This window comes from Rhinolophus sinicus, chromosome 16 (assembly GCF_057876585.1).
Source record: "Rhinolophus sinicus isolate RSI-liver-muscle chromosome 16, RSI-T2T, whole genome shotgun sequence".
Lineage (NCBI taxonomy): Eukaryota > Metazoa > Chordata > Mammalia > Chiroptera > Rhinolophidae > Rhinolophus > Rhinolophus sinicus.
The window spans coordinates 107,587,616-107,610,164 of NC_142516.1; the positions used below are offsets into that span (position 1 = coordinate 107,587,616).

The 22,549-nt window shown below is 37.8% G+C and overlaps 1 protein-coding gene across 3 annotated transcripts in view; it reads right to left on the reverse strand.

The window, feature by feature from the left end:
- The window catches only part of NEK5 (NIMA related kinase 5), a 79,795-nt gene extending 57,267 nt beyond the window's left edge, over positions 1-22,528 (reverse strand). For 2 of the 3 annotated variants that reach the window (XM_074329905.2, XM_074329904.2), the window contains exons 1-7: positions 19,148-22,528; positions 17,641-17,779; positions 7,984-8,080; positions 3,868-3,965; positions 2,156-2,239; positions 1,994-2,064; positions 849-935 (exon numbers count right to left, since the gene is read on the reverse strand). In XM_074329905.2, the coding sequence (XP_074186006.2) occupies positions 849-935; positions 1,994-2,064; positions 2,156-2,239; positions 3,868-3,965; positions 7,984-8,080; positions 17,641-17,757 (554 nt within the window). In that variant the 5' untranslated portion in view covers positions 17,758-17,779; positions 19,148-22,528. Of the gene's footprint in view, positions 1-848; positions 936-1,993; positions 2,065-2,155; positions 2,240-3,867; positions 3,966-7,983; positions 8,081-17,640; positions 17,780-19,147 lie in introns of those variants that run through there. The other variant, XM_074329906.2, reaches the window with a different exon arrangement.
- Positions 22,529-22,549: the final 21 nt, after the last annotated feature.

Below are 22,549 nucleotides of genomic sequence, written 5' to 3' on the forward strand. Positions count from 1 at the left end.
GAAGAAACTTTCCTCTACCCTCAAGGTTCTTTCAGTTGATCTAATAAATATACATGAAACAGATTAATAAGAGAAAATAACCAAATTTAATTATATATGTACATATGGAAACCCTGCATACATGAGAGTCAGAGACCCCACATACATGAGAAGTTAGGGATAGAAAGGGAAAATGAGGTACGTATGGCATTCTAAGCTAAGGATGAGGCAAGGTATCTTGGGGCTTCAGAGGGGAGGGAGGTCATTGCAGGACCGAAGAAGAGCAGATATTCAGTAAGGAAAGTTTGCCCTGTGATATATAGGTCAAAAAGGCTATCTCTGATTATCTCTTATTATTGGCAAGTCCCCTAATTTAAATTCTACTAGGTAATCAAAGAAGAGCAAAAGTTTCTCTTGAGCCTGCTGGATCTTGGTTGCCTTTATCTCAAAATAATCCACATACCACAGAGGCACATCTTGGAGTCACTCATTCTGAACCCCTATACAAGACTAGGATTCCAAGCTCCTAATCGAGTGTTCTGTCACCAGACCACACTGCCTTCTATCTGGCCCACCTACAACACTTTTCTGCAATGACCTAAATAGTGCTTAGAAGATCTGAAAATCAAATACAAAGACGGACATCAAAATGACTGAAAATTTCAGCGTTATCCCATCACTTGTATCTTTAAATAAAGAAAATTTGCTTTATTCTAAATAAGTTCAAAAGCTTCTGGGAACATGAAGTGGCCAGAGACAGTCACTGGGATCCCCATTTCACACTTGAAGAAAATGAAATTACAGTAGTACCATAAGAAAGAGAGACTCCATCAGATTTTACTGAGATTTTCAAAGGGATAGCAACTCACGTTTTGTTGTTGTAGGGCTTATTCTGACAGATCTCTGGAGACAGGTAGTAAGGTGTTCCAACACAAGTTCGAGCAAGTTCCATGGAACTAATAAATTATATTGAATAGCAAAATAATGGTTTATTATTGGAGTAAGAAAAATCTTAAGACATGGACATGCAAGAAAAAAGTATAAAACTGGAGAACAAAATTTGATGTAAGCACATATTAAAATAAAGAACATATTGTCCATTGATAAGAGTGATAAAAATAGTTGATATTTAAACTTATAATTCACCTCCCCAAAATCTACACATTGAAAAAATTTTATGGCCTAAAGACTCCACAAAGAGAGACAACTGTCATAGCACAAAAATCTTTCAGATGTAGAAAGAGTCCCCTATTTCCAATTATCAAAGTAATATAACCTCTTGATTTAAAATTTTGAAAATACAAAAGTGAATAAAGAAGAAAAAAAATATCCATAATCTTACCACCCAAAAACAATTGTTAAAATTGTGATAACTTTCCTTTTTATCATTTTTCCATGCATATCTTTTCACAATACTTTGACCACAGTGTATTTAAAATTCAGAATTTCATTTTTTACCTAATATAACAAACATTTTTTCATATCATCAAGAAGTCTTCAAAATCATGATTGTTAGTGGCTATATAACATTCAAGTATATAGCCTATATGCCAAGTTCTATTACATTTAACCATTTCCCAATTATTAGGCCTTTAAATTATTCAAATTATTCTCTTGGAACAAATTCCCAAAAAGAGAACATTTAAAAATCTCTTGATAGGACTACCAAATTGTCTTGCAAACCAGTTACACCAATATATTCCCCCCAGCATGTGTGAATTTGCATGGGTCACTAAATTCTCACTAGTTTTATGCATATTAAAGTTACATCTCATTTGGTACGTTTAGATCACACTACAAAACAATGTCACCAACATTCTATTATGCCAAGATTTATCTTGGGAATTTTAATTTCAGATAAAGTACCATCTGAATGATTTAATGGATTTATATAAACAGTTATTTTGAATTATTTGGAAACAAAGCTTTTAATAGCTTCTTAATTTATAATACCTAAAAGTATATGTTTTGGCTGTTATGAATACAAAAAAATAAGATTTTGAAAAGTACTTACTTGTTCAGGACTTTTGCGATACCAAAGTCCCCAAGCTTTGCAACCATTCCATTCTTGCTAAGAAAAATATTCTATAAATGGAGAAAATGTTATGTTCTTTGAGAAATTTCAAGAAAACAAAAGATCAGTTCTGTCTTGGTCTTCCCTCTGATCCGCTGTTACCTGTGTTTTTATGTCCCTGTGTAAGATCTTCCTGTCGTGAATATGTTTTAGTCCTAGAGAAATCTGCACAAACCAGCTCAGAACCTATAGAGGGAACATAAAACAAAATTAGTGAGTAGTCTGATGGTCATCGTGTGTCTTCATAATATGCAAAAAAGAAATAATGTATTTATGTATGTGTTTATGTGAATGAAGCTAACTGATATACCATCTTATCATTTTCTTTTTACAGCTAGAAAAATGGAGGTGCAAAAATCAATTCAAATATGTTGGTATCCAAGGGAACTCCACATACACAAAAGATAAATGGAAGCAAGAGAGAGAGGGAGGCAGTTCATGATTTTCTTTTTTCTTAACACTAGGTTGCTAACTGTATCAGGATGGTAGACAAGCAGCCCTGTTTCTTGATAACTGTGGTGCCACTGGTTTTTCCTTTTCAGTGGAAGGAGGATGCCAAGGGCAGAGAGAGAAAAAGGAAGAAATGGATGTAAAAGTTATTAAAAATTTTAATGAAATACCATATATATGTTCATAATATAAAAACAAAAATGTTACTTTTAAACTTTTTAAAGCTTAACTTTCTTAGTCATGATTTTATTTTTCTTAGCTGGTCATGATCCTCTTTAGTAAAATGTGTTTTGTGCCTACAGAGATTTATTGAAACTATTCTAAAATTTTATTCACTCTGTCCTCCAAATTATACAGAAAGGAAAACGATAGGGGGAAAAAAGCCATATGCCAGATACTATGATTCAGTTGTAGTTTTAGTTCTCTCCCAACAAAGGGAAATGTAATTCAAAATTTTGTAGAAAAAGTATTTTTATTAAATGTTGCAAAATAATATTAATACCTAGATAGGAAGGTTTCTACAAATATGGAATTATAATGTAAATGAGCATAGGAAAAATGCTTGATTAAATTTACAGAGGTTAGAGATATAGATTCTTTAATCATTCATACATTCAAAATATTCCATTTTAACATTAGGAAGAAGTTACGTGGGTATGATCCTCTTAAATGCTAAAATACAACAAAGAAATGAATGACCTCCAGAAAGATGGTGGACCACTCCTTTCCCATCAATCACACAGGCCCTGATTCGGATTCCTCTCCATACACATACCTGTCTCCATCATGAGTACAACTCCCAAGAGGTTTCTAAAGGAAGCTCAGAGTATAAAAGAAAAATGTGTTTGTGCAAAGAGAAAATGGGAATTGAGGCCATTATTCTTTACCTTTTTGCTTCTCTCTCTTAATAACCAATGAAACTAAATAGCCATTGCTAAGAAGAGCTTCTATCTTCCTTAGGAAACTGGGACAGCTATTTTAAAACAGAGTACCAAATGGTAAAAGGAGGAAGAGAGAAACTATAAATATGTCACATTTAAAATGGCTAAAGACCATCCACATTCAGATTTTTTTTTTTTTTTTTTTTTTTTAGCCCTGAAGATTTATATCAGGGGTATCCTACATGAGATTGTCCAAAAATAAGATACTGTCTTTTCTCAAGCAAACTTCACTCAGAAAGATTCAATTTAAGTTCAACTGCAAACATGCTCTGGACTAAATCTATCAGGAATATTGATCTACTATTTTATGGTTTGAATTTCTCTACCAGAAACCATACTTCATCTAAACACAGTCTACTGCTTATAGCATTGTATATTTAATGGCCCCACGTAAATCAAAAGGCAAATTAGAAGTGTTTTTACCTGATCTTCACTAAATAACACTCCCCGTTGTCTATTGATTCTTTTCATGAGATCCCCTCCATCACAATACTCCATCACAATGAACAGCCTGTTGTGCTCTGTAAGAAAAGGCAATATTTGGTTCTGGTAGGGTTTCAGATATTTACTAATCATTTGTCTTTCAAGTTCTAGAAAATGGAGAATATAACAGCAAAATTTGGTATATCTATATCTATCTCTGGCTGTGACTAAGCAAGTTACTTTCTCTGTGCCTCATTATCTCATCTGTGAAATGGAGATAATAATAAACTCCTCTTAGAATTGTTTAACGATTAAATGAGTTAAATCCATGTCATGCTTAGAATTATGCCTGCACATGATAGTTCAATAAATGTTAGTTATTATTAATATATTCCTCCAAGAGATTACAAGTTTGCTGTAAAATAGCAGCTGTCTTCCCAACACTCCAGGAAGAATAAATAGACCTTTCTCGAATTTGAGTATAAACTTTTATTTATATGACACTTATTCAACCATGTTATTGAGTACAACAGACACTCTTTTAACTGACCTCTGCCTGACCTACACTACATTAATGGGCATCATGCTCCACCAGGGTTGCCCACTCAGGATTACCCCTGGTGGCTATTAGACTCTCTAGTAGGCTCACTTACCTCTGTTCCCACTGATTCTTACCAAGATCATTGTGCTTGTTCTCAAGTCTGTTTATACCAATTATACTTATGATTGTAATTATTTCATAACTGATGAAACATGAATGGGAAAAGAAAGATGTGATTATTTCTACAAAAACTACATTGAATGCTTTGGATGACTCTAAAAGTGAAGAGCTAAAAGAAAGTCATTGACTTAAATGTTGGATGGGGCAAGTGGAAAATAGCTGGGAATGCTTTAAAAGGAATGTGCACACAAAAGATCTGTAAATTCTTACTCAACTCTAAAGAAATTGGAAATCATAAACGAGGAGGCTGGTCTATGCAATTAAGAATATTCAGTACTCTAATCAACGGACTCATATGTGCTCTTGCCTCCTCTCTTTGCAGTGGCTGTTCCTCTTGCCAAGAAAGCTCTTCTCCAGACATTAGCATGACTCTTCAAGTCTTTGTTCAAATGTCACCTTCACAATAAGGCCCATACTGACCACCCTATTTAAAATTGTTCTCTCCACTCCTGCCTCACCCTATTTTATTTTCCCACAGCACTTATCACCTTCTAACAGAGTGTCTAGATTATATTTATTATGCTTATATTTATTGTCTGTTTTTCCCCACCCTCCCCCCTAAAAACATAAACTCCACTGTTGTAACAGGCAGGTTCTTAGATGGCCCTAGTGCACACACATTGTGTAATTTCTCCTTGAGTGAAGGCAGAACCTATAAAAATGATGGGCGGGCCGGCCCGGTGGCTCAGGCGGTTAGAGCTCCATGCTCCTAACTCCGAAGGCTGCCGGTTCGATTCCCACATGGGCCAGTGGGCTCTCAACCACAAGGTTGCCAGTTCAATTCCTCGAGTCCCGCAAGGGATGGTGGGCTCTGCCCCCTGCAACTAAGATTGAACACGGCACCTTGAGCTGAGCTGCCTCCCAGATGGCTCAGTTGTTGGTTGGCGCACGGGCTCTCAACCACAAGGTTGCCAGTTCAATTCCTCGACTCCCGCAAGGGATGGTGGGCAGCGCCCCCTGCAACTAAAATTGAACACGGCACCTTGAGCTGAGCTGCAGCTGAGCTCCCGGATGGCTCAGTTGGTTGGAGCCTGTCCTCTCAACCACAAGGTTGCCGGCTTGACTCCCGCAAGGGATGGTGGGCTACGCCCCCTGCAACTAGCAACGGCAACTGGACCTGGAGCTGAGCTGTGCCCTCCACAACTAAGACTGCAAGAACAACAACTTGAAGCTGAACAGAACCCTCCACAACTAAGATTGAAAGGACAACAATTTGACCATTGTTCCCCAATAAAGTCCTGTTCCCCTTCCCCAATAAAATCTTAAAAAAAAAAAAAAAAATGATGGGCTATCACTGCCAGGATTATGTTATGTTAGCAAAGGGAATTTTGCTGATATAATAAAAGTTACCAATCAGCTGATTTTGAGTTAAGAAAGAAGGAGATTATCGAGGTGGACCTGATTTAATCACAGGAGCCGTTAAAATTGGGGCTAGAGGTCAGAGACAGAGGAAGTAAGAGATTCCAAGCAGGACAGAGCCTCTTAAAGGGCCACATGACAGGGGAGAGAAGTTGGCCTCTAGAAGCAGAGAACCACCCCCGACTTAAGAGCCAGCAAGAAAGTGGACACCTCAGTCCTACAATAGCAAGTAAATGAATTCTGCCAACAACGTGAATAACCGTGGAAGAGAATTACTATGAGCCCCAGCTGACATATTGACTTCAATTGTGTGAGACCCTGAGCAGAGAATCCAGCTAAGCCAAGCCCAGACTTCTGACATATGTAGAGAAACCGGAAGATAAGTGGGTGTCGGTTAAGCCACTAACAATGCAGTCATTGTTATACAGTGACAGAAAACAACAGTGCAGGGATTTTTGCCTATTTTGTTCACTGAGGTATATTCCCAAGACCTAGAATATGCCTGGCATATGATAGGTACTTGATAAACACTTACTGAAGAAATTTAAGTGGAATTAATTTGGCCTCAGGAAAGTCTCACCACATTCTCATTTTCGTATGCTGCTTCAAACCTGTAAATCTTCATACTCTCTATAGACAAACATTTAATGAACTAGAGCCGGGGTTCTGTTCAGAAATATGAGCGCTGTCTGAGGGTAAGCAAAGGCTTTATCTCCAATCCCCAGTTGTCAGGTGCTGCAAGGACTCTGAGGCTTTCAGATAAGCTTGGTGTTTTAAGTCCCAACAATCTTCCAGGCAAATGAAAAAGCAACACAATAGCTCTAGTTTTTCTAAACACAGGGGTGCTCTACTTTAAAAAAAGAAAAAAGCTGTCCTAAGAAAATTTAAGCTTACAATACAAACAAACTCAACGGAGGTTATGTACACTGTAAAAATGACCTCTAATTTTATAACAGTACCCAGGGTAAGCTGTCCTCAAATATCCATTTTGCATGGTATAAAGTTACACTCCAGTCTATTAAAGTGGTGCAATCCATGCACTCATTTAGCAAATACTGTATTGAGCACCTACTATGTGCTAGATACTGCAAATCACATGGTGAGCAAAATAATCCATTAAATTTACTATTTAAAAGGGAGACAAACATTAAACCAATTCATAATTGTCCATATAAACAGACATATGCACACAAGTACAAAGAGCTGGGCAAGATCAGTAAAGGGCACTATAATTTGAACTGTGATGTCAGAGAAGGCCTGAGGCGGAGGAGGAAGTAGCTAGACAGAGGGAGTCACAGTAACAGCCCAAAGGATGAGGAAAAGAAAGGTCATCGTATGGCATTATTGTTAGGAATCAATGATCAGGAATATAGACACTTTATTTCGTGGCTGCCCCTTGAACTTTTTGAGAATCCCATGCTCATGTGTACTGCTCGGCTCCCAGGAAGACCTCAGAAGTCCCCAAATTCTTTTAAATACCCAGTAGCTAAAGAGGGCTGCACACAGAGAATTATTTTGAATGCAGTGGTTTTCATTTGTAAGAAGCACAGTGCCCTGCACAGTGTGACAGCTCAAATAACAGTGTTTATTTATTTACTGATTTTTAGCCCCCGGTGGTGCTTAAAGACAGCGAGGTAACACTCCTGCTCCATGAACTACTTACCACCTATGAATGAGCGCCACAGAGCCGAGCGCTGGGATGGGGAATGCCCCATGGTGAACTGTGGGCCTATACAGCCCTGTCACAGCCTATAAACACCTGACAGACTAGCTATGTGTATATTGTCTGTCTCTTCCCGCTAGAATGCAAACTCCATGAAGACAGGAATTTTCGCCTGTTTTGCTCACTGCTCTATTCCTGGCACCTAGAACAATGCCTGGCGTGTAGTAAGCATTTGAGAAATATTTGTTAAGTGAATGGATGGTTCCTGACCAATACTCTTTTCATGTTTGTTTGGTTGGTTGGTTTTGTCATTTATAGAAGTCTAGATGACTAAACTTTATTAAAATAATTTAAGAATGCTAGAAAGTCAAACCTTGAAATGAACTGAAGAAGGTTACAATGTTAGGGTGTTTCATCTTTGCCAGAAGAATGACTTCTTTCTTTGAAGCTTCTTTTTCTTGGATGGGCATCTAAATTATATTAAGAGACAGAATAGTCTGTAAAGATAACTTGCTTTAAGAACATGCTTTTTGCTCACTTCCATCTAAAACTCTCCAGAATTTCACTGGCTTTTAATGGCACTTCTTAAACCAATCTCTCGACATCAGGAAACGACATTTCTAGAATTAGCAAAGTGCATCATATATCTAATCGACAGTTTGTCAATGACAATCATAAACAAAAAATTAAATATTTCTGGTGAAGTTTTGCTGTATTAAAAGTTCACTTGGTCCCAGACAAGAAAAAGCTGAAGGAGTTAGTTCATCACCACCAAACCATATGACAAGGAATGTTAAAATCACTTCTTTAAGAAGAAGAACATAAATAAAAAATATGAATAAGAAAATACCGTAAAGAAAAAAATTCTCACTGACAAAGGCAAACATAATAAAAGCAGTGGATCAACCGACACTAAAGCTAGTACAAAGGTTCAAAGGCAAATGTAGGAAATCATTTACAACAGGAAATTAAAGGATATACACAAACATACAAATGCACAAAGGAAGTAAAAAAATAACGACAAAAACATAAACGTGGAGGGGTTGAGTAAAAATGGTAGTGATTCTAGAATGTGTTCAAACTTAAGTGACTATCACCTTAAAATAGACTGTTATAAACATAGCTTCTTCATATATATGAAGCACATGGTAACCACAAACCAAAAATTTACAAGAGATATACAAGAAATACATAAAAAGGAAACCAAACAAAATACTACAGAAAGTTATTGACATACAAGAGAACAAGAGAACAAGGAACAGAGAACTACAAAATCAATCAGAAAACAATTAATAAAATGGCAATACTTATACATCTATCAATAATTACTTTACATATAAATGGTTAAATGTTCCAATCAAAAAATGAATGGAGGGGCCAGGCCGGTGGCTCAGGCAGTTGGAGCTCCGTGCTCCTAATGCCAAAGGCTGCTGGTTCGATTCCCACATGGGCCAGTGGGCTCTCAACCACAAGGTTGCTGGTTCAACTCCTGCAAGGGATGGTGGGCTGTGCCCCCTGCAATTAACAACGGCAACTGGACCTGGAGCTGAACTGCAACCTCCACTACTATTGAAAGGACAACTTGACTTGGAAAAAATTCTGGAAGTACACACTATTCCCCAATAAAGTCCTGTTCCTCTTCCCCAACAAAATCTTTAAAAAAACACACACACAAAGAAAACAAATGAATAAAGAAGTGGTATATATGAGGGATGCCAAAAAAATGTATACACATGACTCGTATTCATCTTTTGTTATCGGTATATATTGAGTATTACAATTTTAATAGTTTTTTTCCTTGCTTAAAATGTGTATACATTTTTTGGGCACCCTCTGTATATGCAATGGAATATTACTCAGCCATAAAAAAGAATGAAATCTCACCATTTGCAACAATATGGATGGACCTAGAGGGTATTATGCTAAATGCAATAAGTCAGACAGAGAAAGACAAATACCATATAATCTCACTTATACGTGGAATCTAAAAAAGAAAATAAACGAACAAAACAGAAACAAAGTCATAGATACAGAAAACAAACTCATGGTTGCCAGATGGGAAGAGGGTTGGGGGGCTGGCTGAAAAAGGTGAAGGGATAAGTAGAAATTGGCAGCTACAATATAGTCGCAGGGATGTAAAGTACAGCATAGGGAATATAGTCAATAATATTGTAATAACTATATATGGTGTCAGGTGGGAGCAAGACTGAGCCAAGGATCACTTTGTAAGTTATAGAAATGTCTAACCACTATGCTATACACCTGAAACTAATATAATATTGAATATCAACTGTAATTGAAAAAAAAAATTAAGTTCAGTTGGGCTGATGATACTGTGTTAATTATTCAGGCATCTAAAGGAAAGTTATTTTATATTTATCTTTCTGTAGCAAAGGAATTCTTTATAAAAATGCAATGGCCCAGCAGGAATCACTGCCTAGAAGAAATAAAATCTAAAATATGAAAATGTGTCACATGTCACATAAATCAGACCAGTAAAGTTCTGTATTAAGATTACAGCATTTTTCATTTTCAAATAAAAATTCTCTTATGACTTCATGTATGAGGTCTGACAATTAAGTTCGTGAACTTGCTGCACCGATGCTGCTAACTTTTTTTGATATCAGAGGGATTATTCATTATGAATTCGTACCAATTGGACAAACAGCTAACCAAGTTTACTATTTGGAAGTGCTGAAAAGGCTGCGTGAAAAAGTTAGACGACCTGAACTTTTCACCAACAATTCATGGCTCTTGCATCACAATGCACCAGCTCACAGGGCACTGTCTGTGAGGGAGTTTTTAGCCAGTAAACAAATAACTGTATTGGAACACCCTCCCTACTCACCTGATCTGGCCCCCAATGACTTCTTTCTTTACTGAAGAGAAAGGAAATATTAAAAGGAAGACATTTGGATGACATTCAGGACATCAAGGGTAATATGAGTTCAGTTGTGACGGCCATTCCAGAAAAAAAGAGTTCCAAAATTGCTTTGAAGGGTGGACTAGGTGCTGGCATTGATGCATAGCTTCCCAAGGGGAGTACTTTGAAGGTGACCCTCGTGATATTCAGCAGTGAGGTATGTAGCACATTTTCCTAGGATGAGTTCGTGAACTTAATTGTCTGACCTCGTATATTTGCTGTATTTACTTATTATTCTATTTATCATCTATGGACAGTACTTTTTTCAAACGTGTTGGTGTCACTGGCAGTGGCCACACTTCATGTCTACATTTCCTCCCTCCTTCTTGGCACTTTGCCAACTTACATTTCCACCCTGATTTCCAGCCCAGTTGCCCCACCTTTTTGGCCTCCATGGGTCACCTGTTCCTTTTCATGGCTCCTTCTGTAATGTTCTTCTTTACCACTGGCCCACACATAATGTTTGAGTCCCCAAATTCCTGATCCTCACTTAGAAATACAACTTTTTTAAAAAAACTAACGTTCTCAATTCCAGCTACGTGGCTTCCTAGCTATGCATCCAATAAGTTATTTAACCCTTCTAAGCTTCAATATCTTCTTCCCCAATTTAAATTGTATAGACAATACACAAGTTTCAAAACAAAAATTACTGAATTACTCCTACCCAACTGACAGATTTTGCTCCTTAAAAAAATTTTAACTACTATTTTTCATATAAACATTATAAACAAAATTAAAAGCAAACATAAGTTAGGTAAAAAAAAATACTGGCAATATATTTGACAAAGATTTTGTATTTGTAATATATAAGGAATTCTGGCAATTAATAAGAATTAAAAATTAATTCTGGCAAACACCAATAGAAATATGGCAAAGTACATGAATAGAAAACTCGCAAAAAATAAAAGAAATAAAAATGGCTGATAAACAGAAAAAAAATTCAACCTCACTCAGTAAAGAATAAAAACTAAAACAACATTTGATGTAACATTTCATGTGTGAAATTGGAAAAGACAAAAAGAATGTTAATACCCATTATAAGCCAGAAAGCAGCAAAATGGACACTCATATACTTCAGGTGTAAGTCTGTAAACTGTAAAGTCTTTCTGGGAAGGCAACCTTACAGTATTAATAAGAAACTTAAAAATTTTTGGCTTATTAATTCTTCTGGAAATTTATCCAAAGAAACTAATCAGCAATGTGCCCGAGGATTCTCATATAAAAGTCATAACTAAAGTGTCTTACCAGTTTTTTAAGAACTCTAAAAATACATTCTGTGATTTTAAAAAATATTTTAAGCCAGATAGAAGTGAATAAGGTAAAATGGAAACTTTCCCTTTTCTTTCCCACCCATTCCATGGAGTCCTATTTTTAGGGGTAATTGCTACTAATTGTTAAACGCTTTTTATTTAATGCATTTATAGGTAAATATATACATACATATATACTTATATAATATATATTATGCATATTATTTAACAAAAACGAATCATACTCTACATATATAGTGTTATTTAATCATAGCAAAAAAATCAAACATAATTATCTGAAGTAGAAAAAGAGTTACATACATTATGGTATTTTTAACCTGATGTTACACTATGCAGTCATTAAAAAATCAAGGGAGGCAATGTGTTACAGTAGAAATAGCGGAGGAAGAGTAAAGACATGCTGGTTTCTGTGCCTCCTTGAGTAAATTACTTACCCTATTTGAGCTCAGCAATGTCACTTATACAATTAGAGTAATGAGGGCTACCTTTTAGGACTATTAGAAGGATAAAAGAAGTTGATATATGTAAAACACAAGGGTGGCATGACATATAATAGGCACCTAGTAAGTGGTAAAATTATCATTATTATTATTATTGTGAACATTTAATATTATCATATGAGAACATTTCATTATATGGAAACTTTGAATGACAAGAGAAAATATTCACAATATACTGCAAAGTGTAAAAAGCTGCTATGAAAGAGTATATCCCAGCCAGCCCAGTGGCTCAGGCGGTTGGAGTTCTGTGCTCCTAACACCGAAGGCTGCCAGTTCGATTCCTACATGGGCCTGTGGCCTCTCAATCACAAGGTTGCCGGTTCGATTCCTCCACTCCCACAAGGGATAGTGAGCTGTATCCCCTGCAACTAAGATTGAACACAGCACCTTGAGCTGAGCTGCTGCTGAGCTCCTGGATGGCTCTCTTGGTTGGATCGCGTCCTCTCAACGACAAGGCTGCCAGTTCGACTCCCACAAGGGATGGTGGGCTGCGCCCCCTGCAACTAGCAATGGCAACTGGACCTGGAGCTGAGCTGTGCCCTCCACAACTAAGATTGAAAGGACAACAACTTGACTTGAAAAAAGCCCTGGAAGTACACACTGTTCCCCAATAAAGTTCTGTTTCCTTTCCCCAATAAAATCTTAAAAAAAGAAAAAAAAAAAAAGAGTATATCCACCATGACACTAATCATTCTAGTAACTTACAAAGTACATTTATGCATTAAAAATAGCCTGGAGGAAATTCACCATGTTAATAGGGATTAAGAGAGAGGTTATAAATGATTTTTATTTTTCTCTAAATGGTCTTATTTTCCTCTTTGGTTCTTTTCAAAATTTCTACAATGAAAATTTTTATTTTTATAATCTCAAGAAAACATATAACACTTTTTTGAGGCAAGAAATAAACGGGTATGATTGATAATGGTAGCATGATGATATTTTCTATTAGCATTTTGGTACCTGTAAAAAAATATGCAATTTAAGTTCTGGGGTCTACAGTTTGTTGAGTAGAGAGGTGTTGAAGAGATTAGAAGAAATGTAAATTTCTCAAGATAAAAAGTAATGAAAAACTACATTAAAGTAGAAAGGAAGAAAGAATAAATGTTGATACTGTGACACAGGTGTTGCTAGACAAACTTGATAACATAAAGAAATATAGAAAAGTGAGAATACCAAGGCCTAATATAACATTCTACTTACTTCTGGCATGCAGGCAAAGGTGGTTCGTGAGTAAAAAAGATGAAAAAATAATCCGTGCTGTACTAGAAAAATACAGTCAGTTTTTTATTATCTCCACTAAAGAATGGGAGAGATACTATGAAATGCATTAATATATAGTTTTACAGAGGATTTGTTAGATAAGACAAAGGTCTCAAGGTCTGGGCAGTTCTTACTAAATACTATTTTTGTCAAATGTTAAAATGTAGCACAGTATTTTGCAGATGCAGCTATAACCTGATGAGCTTGACCAAAACTATACTTTAGCCAACTGCCAAGAAGAAGTCACTATTTGGTAATGAACCAAAAACAAAAAAAATTAACCAAAAAAGCAACGACTAAGCCTCCTCTTCAGGAGACAGAGCTTTCGATGTGAAATCTCCTTTCCTTTACTTGCTTCCAGTAAACAAAACCACCTACAGACAACCATGTCTCATTAGTGACTAGAACACCCCAAGCAGCAAACCCCTTGGGTTCAGTAACAGATTCACCTCCCAAATAGCTTTTTCTTTACTTAGAATTAAAATGGTTTTATATTGTACTTTCTAAGTGTGCACCAGCTTAACAATAGAGCTAGAGGTCCTGAAAGTATCTATTCATTGAATCATTTATCCAGTAAGAATTTATTGAACACCTGCTGATGCAAAGCATTATTAGGTGCTGTGTGAAGCATCAAGACGAATGAGACAGGGATTCTGCCTGCATGGAACACACAATTTAAGAAGGGGGAGAAGGCACAAAACAAACAGCTAGAGTACATCAAAGTAGAAAGCAAGCAGTACCATTAACAGCAGCACCAATATGCGTAAAAGCTATGGAGTTTACAGAGAAAGTGAGATTAGTATTTAGAGTGGGAAGGCTCTGGAAGGTATCTGGAGCTCAGCCTTGAACAGGTGGGATTTTGATGGTTGAAGATGGGCAGGCAAAGACTTCTTGGAAGTAACAGCCCCATGGAAGAGCTCAGAAGCTAGAGCGCAAAGGATTTGTATGTGAAAAAACAGAAGGGTACATGAAGGGGAGGATGGAAATAGTATTTGGGAATAAATCAGAGAGGGTGTCAAAACTAATCTGAAGAGCAAAACAATATAAAAAGTACAAGGCAAAAATTACTAATAATCCCACATTCCACCTAGATAATAACAAGTACGTCTTTTTTTCTTGTATGTATATGAATGTATCTGTGGATATACACATACCTATATATATATAATGTACATATTTTTACAAAGATTGCATCACTCTACACATACTATTTTCTCAATTAGCAAAAGTTGTGGTATTTTCCATGTCAGTACTTCACCTACAACATGATTTCTAAGAGCCACTTAGATTTTCATAGATTACTTAACCAATCCCCTACTTTTGAACTTTCAAGTGTTCCTAACTGTCTGTACGAGTACATCTCTGGGTATTTCTTTGGAATAAGCTGTCAGAAGTAGAACTACTGGATCTTAAGATGCGTGCTCTTTTCCTTTTATTTCCCAAAACTAAGATAGCTTTTTCTGCTTATACAAATAATACAACTCATAATTTTAAAAACATAATGTATGCTCCATATTAAAATTTCTGACAATGAAGAATGACAGAGGTAAAATCCCACCACCCAGCAATAATCACTGTTAATATTACGTGTGTGTATAACATTAATCATATATATATATATATATATACATACATACACACACACACACACACACACACACACACACACACACAAACACACATAGCTTTTTGTGGCCTGATTTTTTTCATCTTTACAACATATTGTGGACCTTACTCCTTGTCAATAATAGACAGGGCATGGATCCTTCCAAGGTTTTGATACATTTTGATAAATTCCATTCAGGGTGGTGCCAATTTACCTTCCATCAGTATAGAAAGAGAGTGCCTGCTTTCCCCGACGTTCATATTCTTTTTAATCCTCCCCAATTATATAAGCAAAAAGTGATATTTATTGATTTATTTAATTAGTATACTAATGATTTTGAAATTTTTGTATGACTTCTTCAATTACGGGTTTGGGTTTTTGTTTTTATTGATTTATAAAAAGCTAGCACCCTTTAGTTGACACTAGCAAAAAATATTTTTGACACTTTGTCAATGTTCTTTCAATTTATTGTGGGTTTTTTTGTTGTTTTTTTGTACTTTTTTTGTCACACAGAAGTTTTATATCTTTATGTAGTCACACTGAGCCATGGTTTCCTTTATGACTTCGGTCTCAGTGAAGGTTTGGGGGCATAGCTGGAGCATTATCAAAATTGGGCTACATGAAAAGTAGGAGCCTTGAAAAAACTACTGAAGTGATCCAAGTGACTCAGGGCATCAACAAAAGGAATGAAACAAAATCAAGGAAGAGTCAACAGTATTTAGCAAGAAATTGGATGTGGAGAGAGAAAATATTCCAAGAAGACCCTAAGGTTTTGAGCCTGGATATCATAAAGACACTGACATCATTAACACTGGGCAGCACACAACAGGTGAAGTGCGTCTGCTTGGAAAGATGAGAAATTTCTGCTTTGTTTCAGGTACAACTGAGGTCCCTTCCAAGATGGCCCTCAATGATCCTTGCTCTGAATTCTTGAGGCACACAACACTCGTAAATGTTTATTGTTTCAGCCACTAAGTTTGGGGTAATATGTTACACAACAATAGATTACTAACAGAGATTACTTGAAGATATCAAGCGGGCAGTTAGGGTGCTGGAAGGTATCAGGGCTGGAGAGACAATTTTAAGAGTGATTTGCTTAAAGATTGAAGTGAGGTGATTTCACAATGTACAGAAAGAGATGAGCGCTAGCAAAGGACATGGAGAGGGTGAGGAGACAGAGGCCTGAGGAAGAGGCGTCAGGTAAACAAGAGAGTGAGCAGAATAATGTTGTGGAAGGAAGCTGTGATAGGTCACTAGAATAAGAGGACATTAGTAGAAGTGTGCCCCGGATTCATGAAAAGGGACCTACAGTGATAAATAAAGCATTCTTTTAGAAACTAATTATCTATACTTTGAGCTTTAATATAATGTGGGTTAGTCCCTTTTATTTTGCAATTTTTAAAAATGTGATAAAATAAATATAACATAAAATTTATAACATTTTAACCATTTTAAATGTACAATTCAGTGGCAAAAATACATTCACATTGTACAACTTGAACAATCCATTTTGCATGAAATTTTTTCTGCTACACTCATTTATAAATCCTCGAGAAGGCAACCAACAAAACTTGCCTTAAAATTAATTCTAACACACAATGGACATTATTGTCCCAATATATTCTGAGACAGACACATCACTAGAGTGGGTGACATAAACACTGACCAAGGGGAATTCAGCAAAAATGATTCCTTTTTAATGAAATACATTTAATTATTCTACAAAATCATTACACTAACAATAATAGATGGTTTTCCTCCATTCATTCAATAAATATTTTTGAGCACTGTTCTGCATGCTGAGGAAGATAGACAATAAACAAGTGAAGAATTAAGTTATGAAAGTAATTGCAGATCATTACAAATCCTAACAGAATAAACCAGTAAACAATCATTTCCACAGTCACATTAGCCACATTTCAAGTGCTCCGTGGCTATATGTGACTAATGGCTACCTCTTAGACAACTTGAAAAGGAGGGAGGGAGGGAGGGAGGGAGGGAGGGAGGGAGGGAGGGAGGGAGGGAGGGAGAATAAACCATGTGGGGTGATAAGGAGTGCTTGAGGTTGGGGAGCTACCTGAGCTAGGATACTTGGGGAAGGCCCCCTCATGGAGCTGACCTAAATAAGAGGAGTCCTTCACAGGAACTGCACCACCCTAGGGCAAAACAGAGAAAAGAGTGGTAGAGGTGGGTGGTATTTCACAGGCCTTACAGGCCACCCTAAGGAGTGCAATAGAAGCCAGGATGATACGAATTCTTTTCTTTCCTTTTTATTCTTTTTTCCTTTCTTTTTTAAAAACAAGATAATTGGTTGTTGTTTGGACAATGGATTTATGAGATTGAGTAAACAGTCAACTGTTTATACTTGTAAAAACCAAACAAAACAAAATGTGTTCCCTTTTCACACCGGATTAAAAGCCGGCTGAATATACCACTGATATGAACAGGAATATGAACTGCTTCACTTTACCTTTGCAAAGTTGATCTCTTTTATAACACAGTGCTTGCTATCTGACTTCCCTTTGGCCAAGTATGCTTTCCCAAAGGCACCTTCCCCAATGACCTTAATCACATCATATTTATCCATGGTCTCCAACGCATGGAGGTTCCTGAAATAAGAGCAATGAAAATTTATTGCACACTTTTCATAAACGTTAACAAAATCAGACAATTGATCCCTAAAAGGTAAAAGAACTCATTTTGCTAAAATTTTCCTTCCAGCCTCACCAAGACAAGTCAAGTCAAATAACTCTCCTTGTGGCCACAGGTAACAACCAAAGTGAGAGAGCCCCTCAGTGGGCTCCGAGATCAGACTTGGGTTGTAACACTATAGTTTTGGTACACTATAGTTTTGTGATTTGGGGGAACTCACTTAACTGCGCAAAACCTCACTTGGAAATAACAATACCTTTTTTTTGCAAGTTGTTCTGAGAATTTAAGAGATTATACCCCGGCATCACCCCCTCTATAAAGCAGGAAGTTCCGTAATGCTTGTGTAGTTTTACAGTCCAGTTTTGCTCAGTGGTGAGGTACCGCCCCCTAGGGGACATTATGAAAATTGATGGAGTTTTTTTCTGTTCTCCCCAGAGATCGAGAGACACTGCGGCATTTAGAAGCGGTTGAGGCACCGGATACTAAGATTCCATGATGCAAGGGACAGTCCTGCACAATAAAGGATTATCACGCAGCCCTACAACTTTAGAAAGTCTCCCACACATTCATGTCCGTGGAAAAATCTGTTTATTATTATTTGCGGCTAGAATCCAGTTGTATTTTACATCGAAATACAATTTTTGCAGTTTTAATTAACAGTGAACTTTCGAGGAATGCAACTACATGTAAATCAAAGCTTGACTACACTTTGTTCTGTTTGGAACTTTATCAAGAACTGGTCACCGTTTTTGAAAAATCACGCCCCCATTGGCCATGTAGCTCCAGGTAGCCAAGAACTTCGTGGTCAGGTGACTCCCTGCCCCGGCGCGGGCACCCGGATACATCAGTACAGATGGAAATATAGACTTCATTAAAAATTGTTTCCTTGCAATTTCCCTTTGTACTACAGTTTGGGCATAATATTTTTTTCTGTTTTAAATTGATGAGCAGTTTATGTTTTTGAGTATTTTTTGTATCAGGGTAGGAAGTGGGGACGATTGAGTAGGATGGGGCTGGTACTCGAGGGCACCAGTGTGGACACTGAGTGACCGCGACCCTCCCGCACAGGTGACACCAGGTGCTGAAAGGCCCAGATTTGGGGGGAAATTCTTCTCCCTGAGGAACACTCCGGAAGGCGGCGGAGCGCGCACAGGAGCGCGAGAGCTGGGCGCGCAGCGCGTTGCCATGGAGACCGACGCGTCCAGGACCCGAGACCGCTCCTCCGCCCTCCGGGTCTCCCCGGAAGTGAGGTCCCTTTCCTCGGCGCTCCCGGAGCCCTGGGAACAGCTCGGGATAAGGACAAAGGTGGCCCGCCAGCTGCATACCTGCTTCGCGGGCTCCGTGGGGTGAGAAAAGCGTCCTTGGTGGATCTGGGTTTCTGCGGTGGCCGCGCTGCCCTGCGGCCGGGGCGGAGCTACGCGAAGGAACGTGGGTGGGGCGCGGGGACGTGTCCCTACTGTCCACCAGGAAGAGGAGTCGGAGGTGGGGAGTTTGGAGACCTACCGGTCGGAACTCCTTTCTTAACCCTCAACAAGCACAGCGCTCCGGCTCTTGTTTGCGGTGTACCAGATGCTTTGCATATATTATCTCTGCAACAACCCAGCGAGGTAGTAGACTCCGTCTTACGAATGAGCTAAACTGAGACAGGAAATTTCTTGTGCAAGGTCTCAAATACTGTCAAGAGATGAAGACTTGGAACGGAGTCCTACTTTTCTGGCCACAGCTGGTGGCCTTCCATGTGGTCCTCTTACAAAACTGGCTGCAGCCAATGGCCTGCAAACATGCTCCCGTTCCCACCATTCCTCATTCCAAATTACACATCAAGCTAACACGTTTCATTACGTTTAGTAGTTGAAAAGCATGTAATTCCCAGCAATTATAAATGCTGACAGACACAAGTAAAACACAGCCAATGGAATCTAAATACCATGGCAGTTTCAACCCATTTTTTTTTAAGTAAGCTCTTCCTTAAGTATCAAAGTTTACATCATTACTCTCTCCTTGAACTCATCTCTGTATGTAATGTTTTTCATGCTTCAGTCTTATTGATAACCCTATCATATAAACGGAAATTAATTTCTATTTCCTGATCAGTGGCTTTTATATTAGATTATTAAAATCACTAGTACATAACTGATCAAAATAAAATCATATTGATAAATACTAATTATAAAAAGTAAAATCGTATCAGAAATTCATTTGAAGATCTGAATGGGCTTTCCTCTTCCTCCCTCCTGATTAATTCAGTTAGTATCTACAGAGAAATGCTAACTTTTTGCTAGAACAGACAAGGTTCAACATTGATTCTCTTGTTTTCTCTCTTTTTAAAATCTAAGTGCTGAGAAGCCTCTTATCAGTAAATAGGAATTGGAAGTTTTGTTAAAAGTGTCCCTTAATTCTTGCCGAGTTGTATGTCAAGAATCACATAATCTATCACTAAAAATGGTTCCTAATCATCCATTAGCGTCTCTTGAAATTTTCTTAAAAGCAAAACCCTGCAAACCATCTGACTTTTGAAAGCATTTGTCACCCAATCAAGACTCATTTGGTCTCTCAATAACTATACATAATTTCAAATTCCCTTTGGTGGTTTGGAAATGTTTACACGCTGGGGGATACTAAGATTTGAGATGACTAAGAGGTACAGAATACAGTCTTTATGGAAGCTGAGTATCTGGAAGTATCCTTAAAACTATCCCCGTCTACCATAACTCTTGAAAAGTCTTCAAGAATGGTGGGGGGAAAAGGAGTTAACCTAAGTAACTTTGGGAAATGGTGTTTTGACTGGAAGTGTAAGGTTAACGACAATAGGAACAATACATAAACTCTATTCTAGTAGGTAAACTTGTTTTTCCCAATGGTATGGGTTAATAATTTGGAAACTGCTTTACATGTGTTTTGATGTTGAACTAAGCAAGCCAGGTTTCTTGCTGTCAGAGAAGCTACAGAAAATCACAGGGTGAGGATGGGGGGTGGTTAGAATGAACCCTATGATACTGGATTAAAGTCCAAGACATCAGTATGTACCCATTCTTACCTTGATATACATACAGAGAGACACAGAAATGACTACAGATGTGAGTAAATACACAGGCTAGTATACATACATATATTTTCCAGCTCTTCCTGCTGAGAAGCCCTCAAAACAGTGACACTCCTGTAGCAACAAACACACCCAGCACCCAGATCTTGGTTTCTAAACCAGTGAAAGGAACTAGGTATCTTTGAGAAATAGCAGATTCTGTGGCTGGGTTTGAGAAGGTACAAGATGACCCTGGACCATCTTCTAGCTGCGCCAGAAAGTAAGGAAGTACTCAAAACACAAAAGGATGTGGACATATCAAAGGGACAAAGAGCCAACCTGAAACAACCCCCAATGGCCAAAGCTTGAACAATTTAAGCAGCAAAATAAATGACTTAGTATTGGATTATACCCTTATTCAGGAGATGGAGCGTAATTCCTCTCCACTTGGGTATGCGTGGACTTAGTGACTTGCTTCGAGTGAACAGAGCATGGAAGTGGAAAATTAGTAACTACAGTGGAGAACTGGGCAGACCCTGCCTTAACCAAGTGATCAAGGTTAACAACAGAAGTAATAAGTCACGTTGAGATCAGATTCTCCCTGATGATGTGATGGGAAGAACACTTCACTTCTGCGGTGTTCTTCCCCAAAACCCTTTAAGCTCAGTCTCATTATGAGAAGAACACCAGACAAACAAATTGAGGAACATTCTACAAAATACCTAATGTCTTAAAAATGTCAAGGTCCTGAAAAATAAGGAAAGACTGGGAGACTGTCAGAGACCAGAGGAACCTAAGGATGACTAGATGTTGAAGTATAAATAAATTATGTGGAGGTGAAGGTTACACCACAGTTTTTGTATGTTAAGATAAAAAAAATTGTTTAAAAGATGTATGTATTCCATATTTCAGCAGATCCTTACTAATGATCCCACTGTAGTTTCACAGCTATTCTCCTCCTATTCTTGAGCATTGTTGCCTATACCAGGTCAGGCTTATGTTATTCCCACACTTGCCCCTGTGGGATCCCTTGGGAAGAGCCTGTTCCTTCTTTAGTAAAATATTCTCACCTCACTAAAGTATCATGGAATTAAATGACAGGAAGGAGTGCAGTTTGTCATGGTGATCCATACATGTTGGGATCCTACCCCCTTTATTAGTTTCACAACATTGTAGTTGCTGATACTTTCCATATTGATTCCACACCTTTGGCGCCATTCCTTTCTCACATACAGGCTGACACCTTCTGACAAGATATGTAGCCCACCCCACTCTTCCTACGGTGGATCCTCTGACCAGGGCTCTTTGTGTATCTTGTGAGGGGCTGCATTTAAGGACAGCTGGTAGTTGGTGAAGATCATTGAAGATCATTGATCACGACCCGGTGATCAATGAAAAACTGCACACATTATTATGTTATAATATATTTAGATCCTCAAATTTTTAGGAAAGGTAAAAAGAGTCACATAGTAATAAATATAAATCATAAAAATGCAAATAACATTATGGACTGCTGTCATGCTCTATGGTCAGCATCCCTATGAGGTAGGCACTGTTATCCTCATGTTAGCTGAGGAAATTCGGGCCTAACGAGGTTAAATAATTTCCCACAATCGCACAAGCAGTAAACAGTAGCATCCAATTTCCATTCTGACTGCAAAGCCCAAGCCTCACACACATCATGCTACACCTTCTCCTTTGAGTT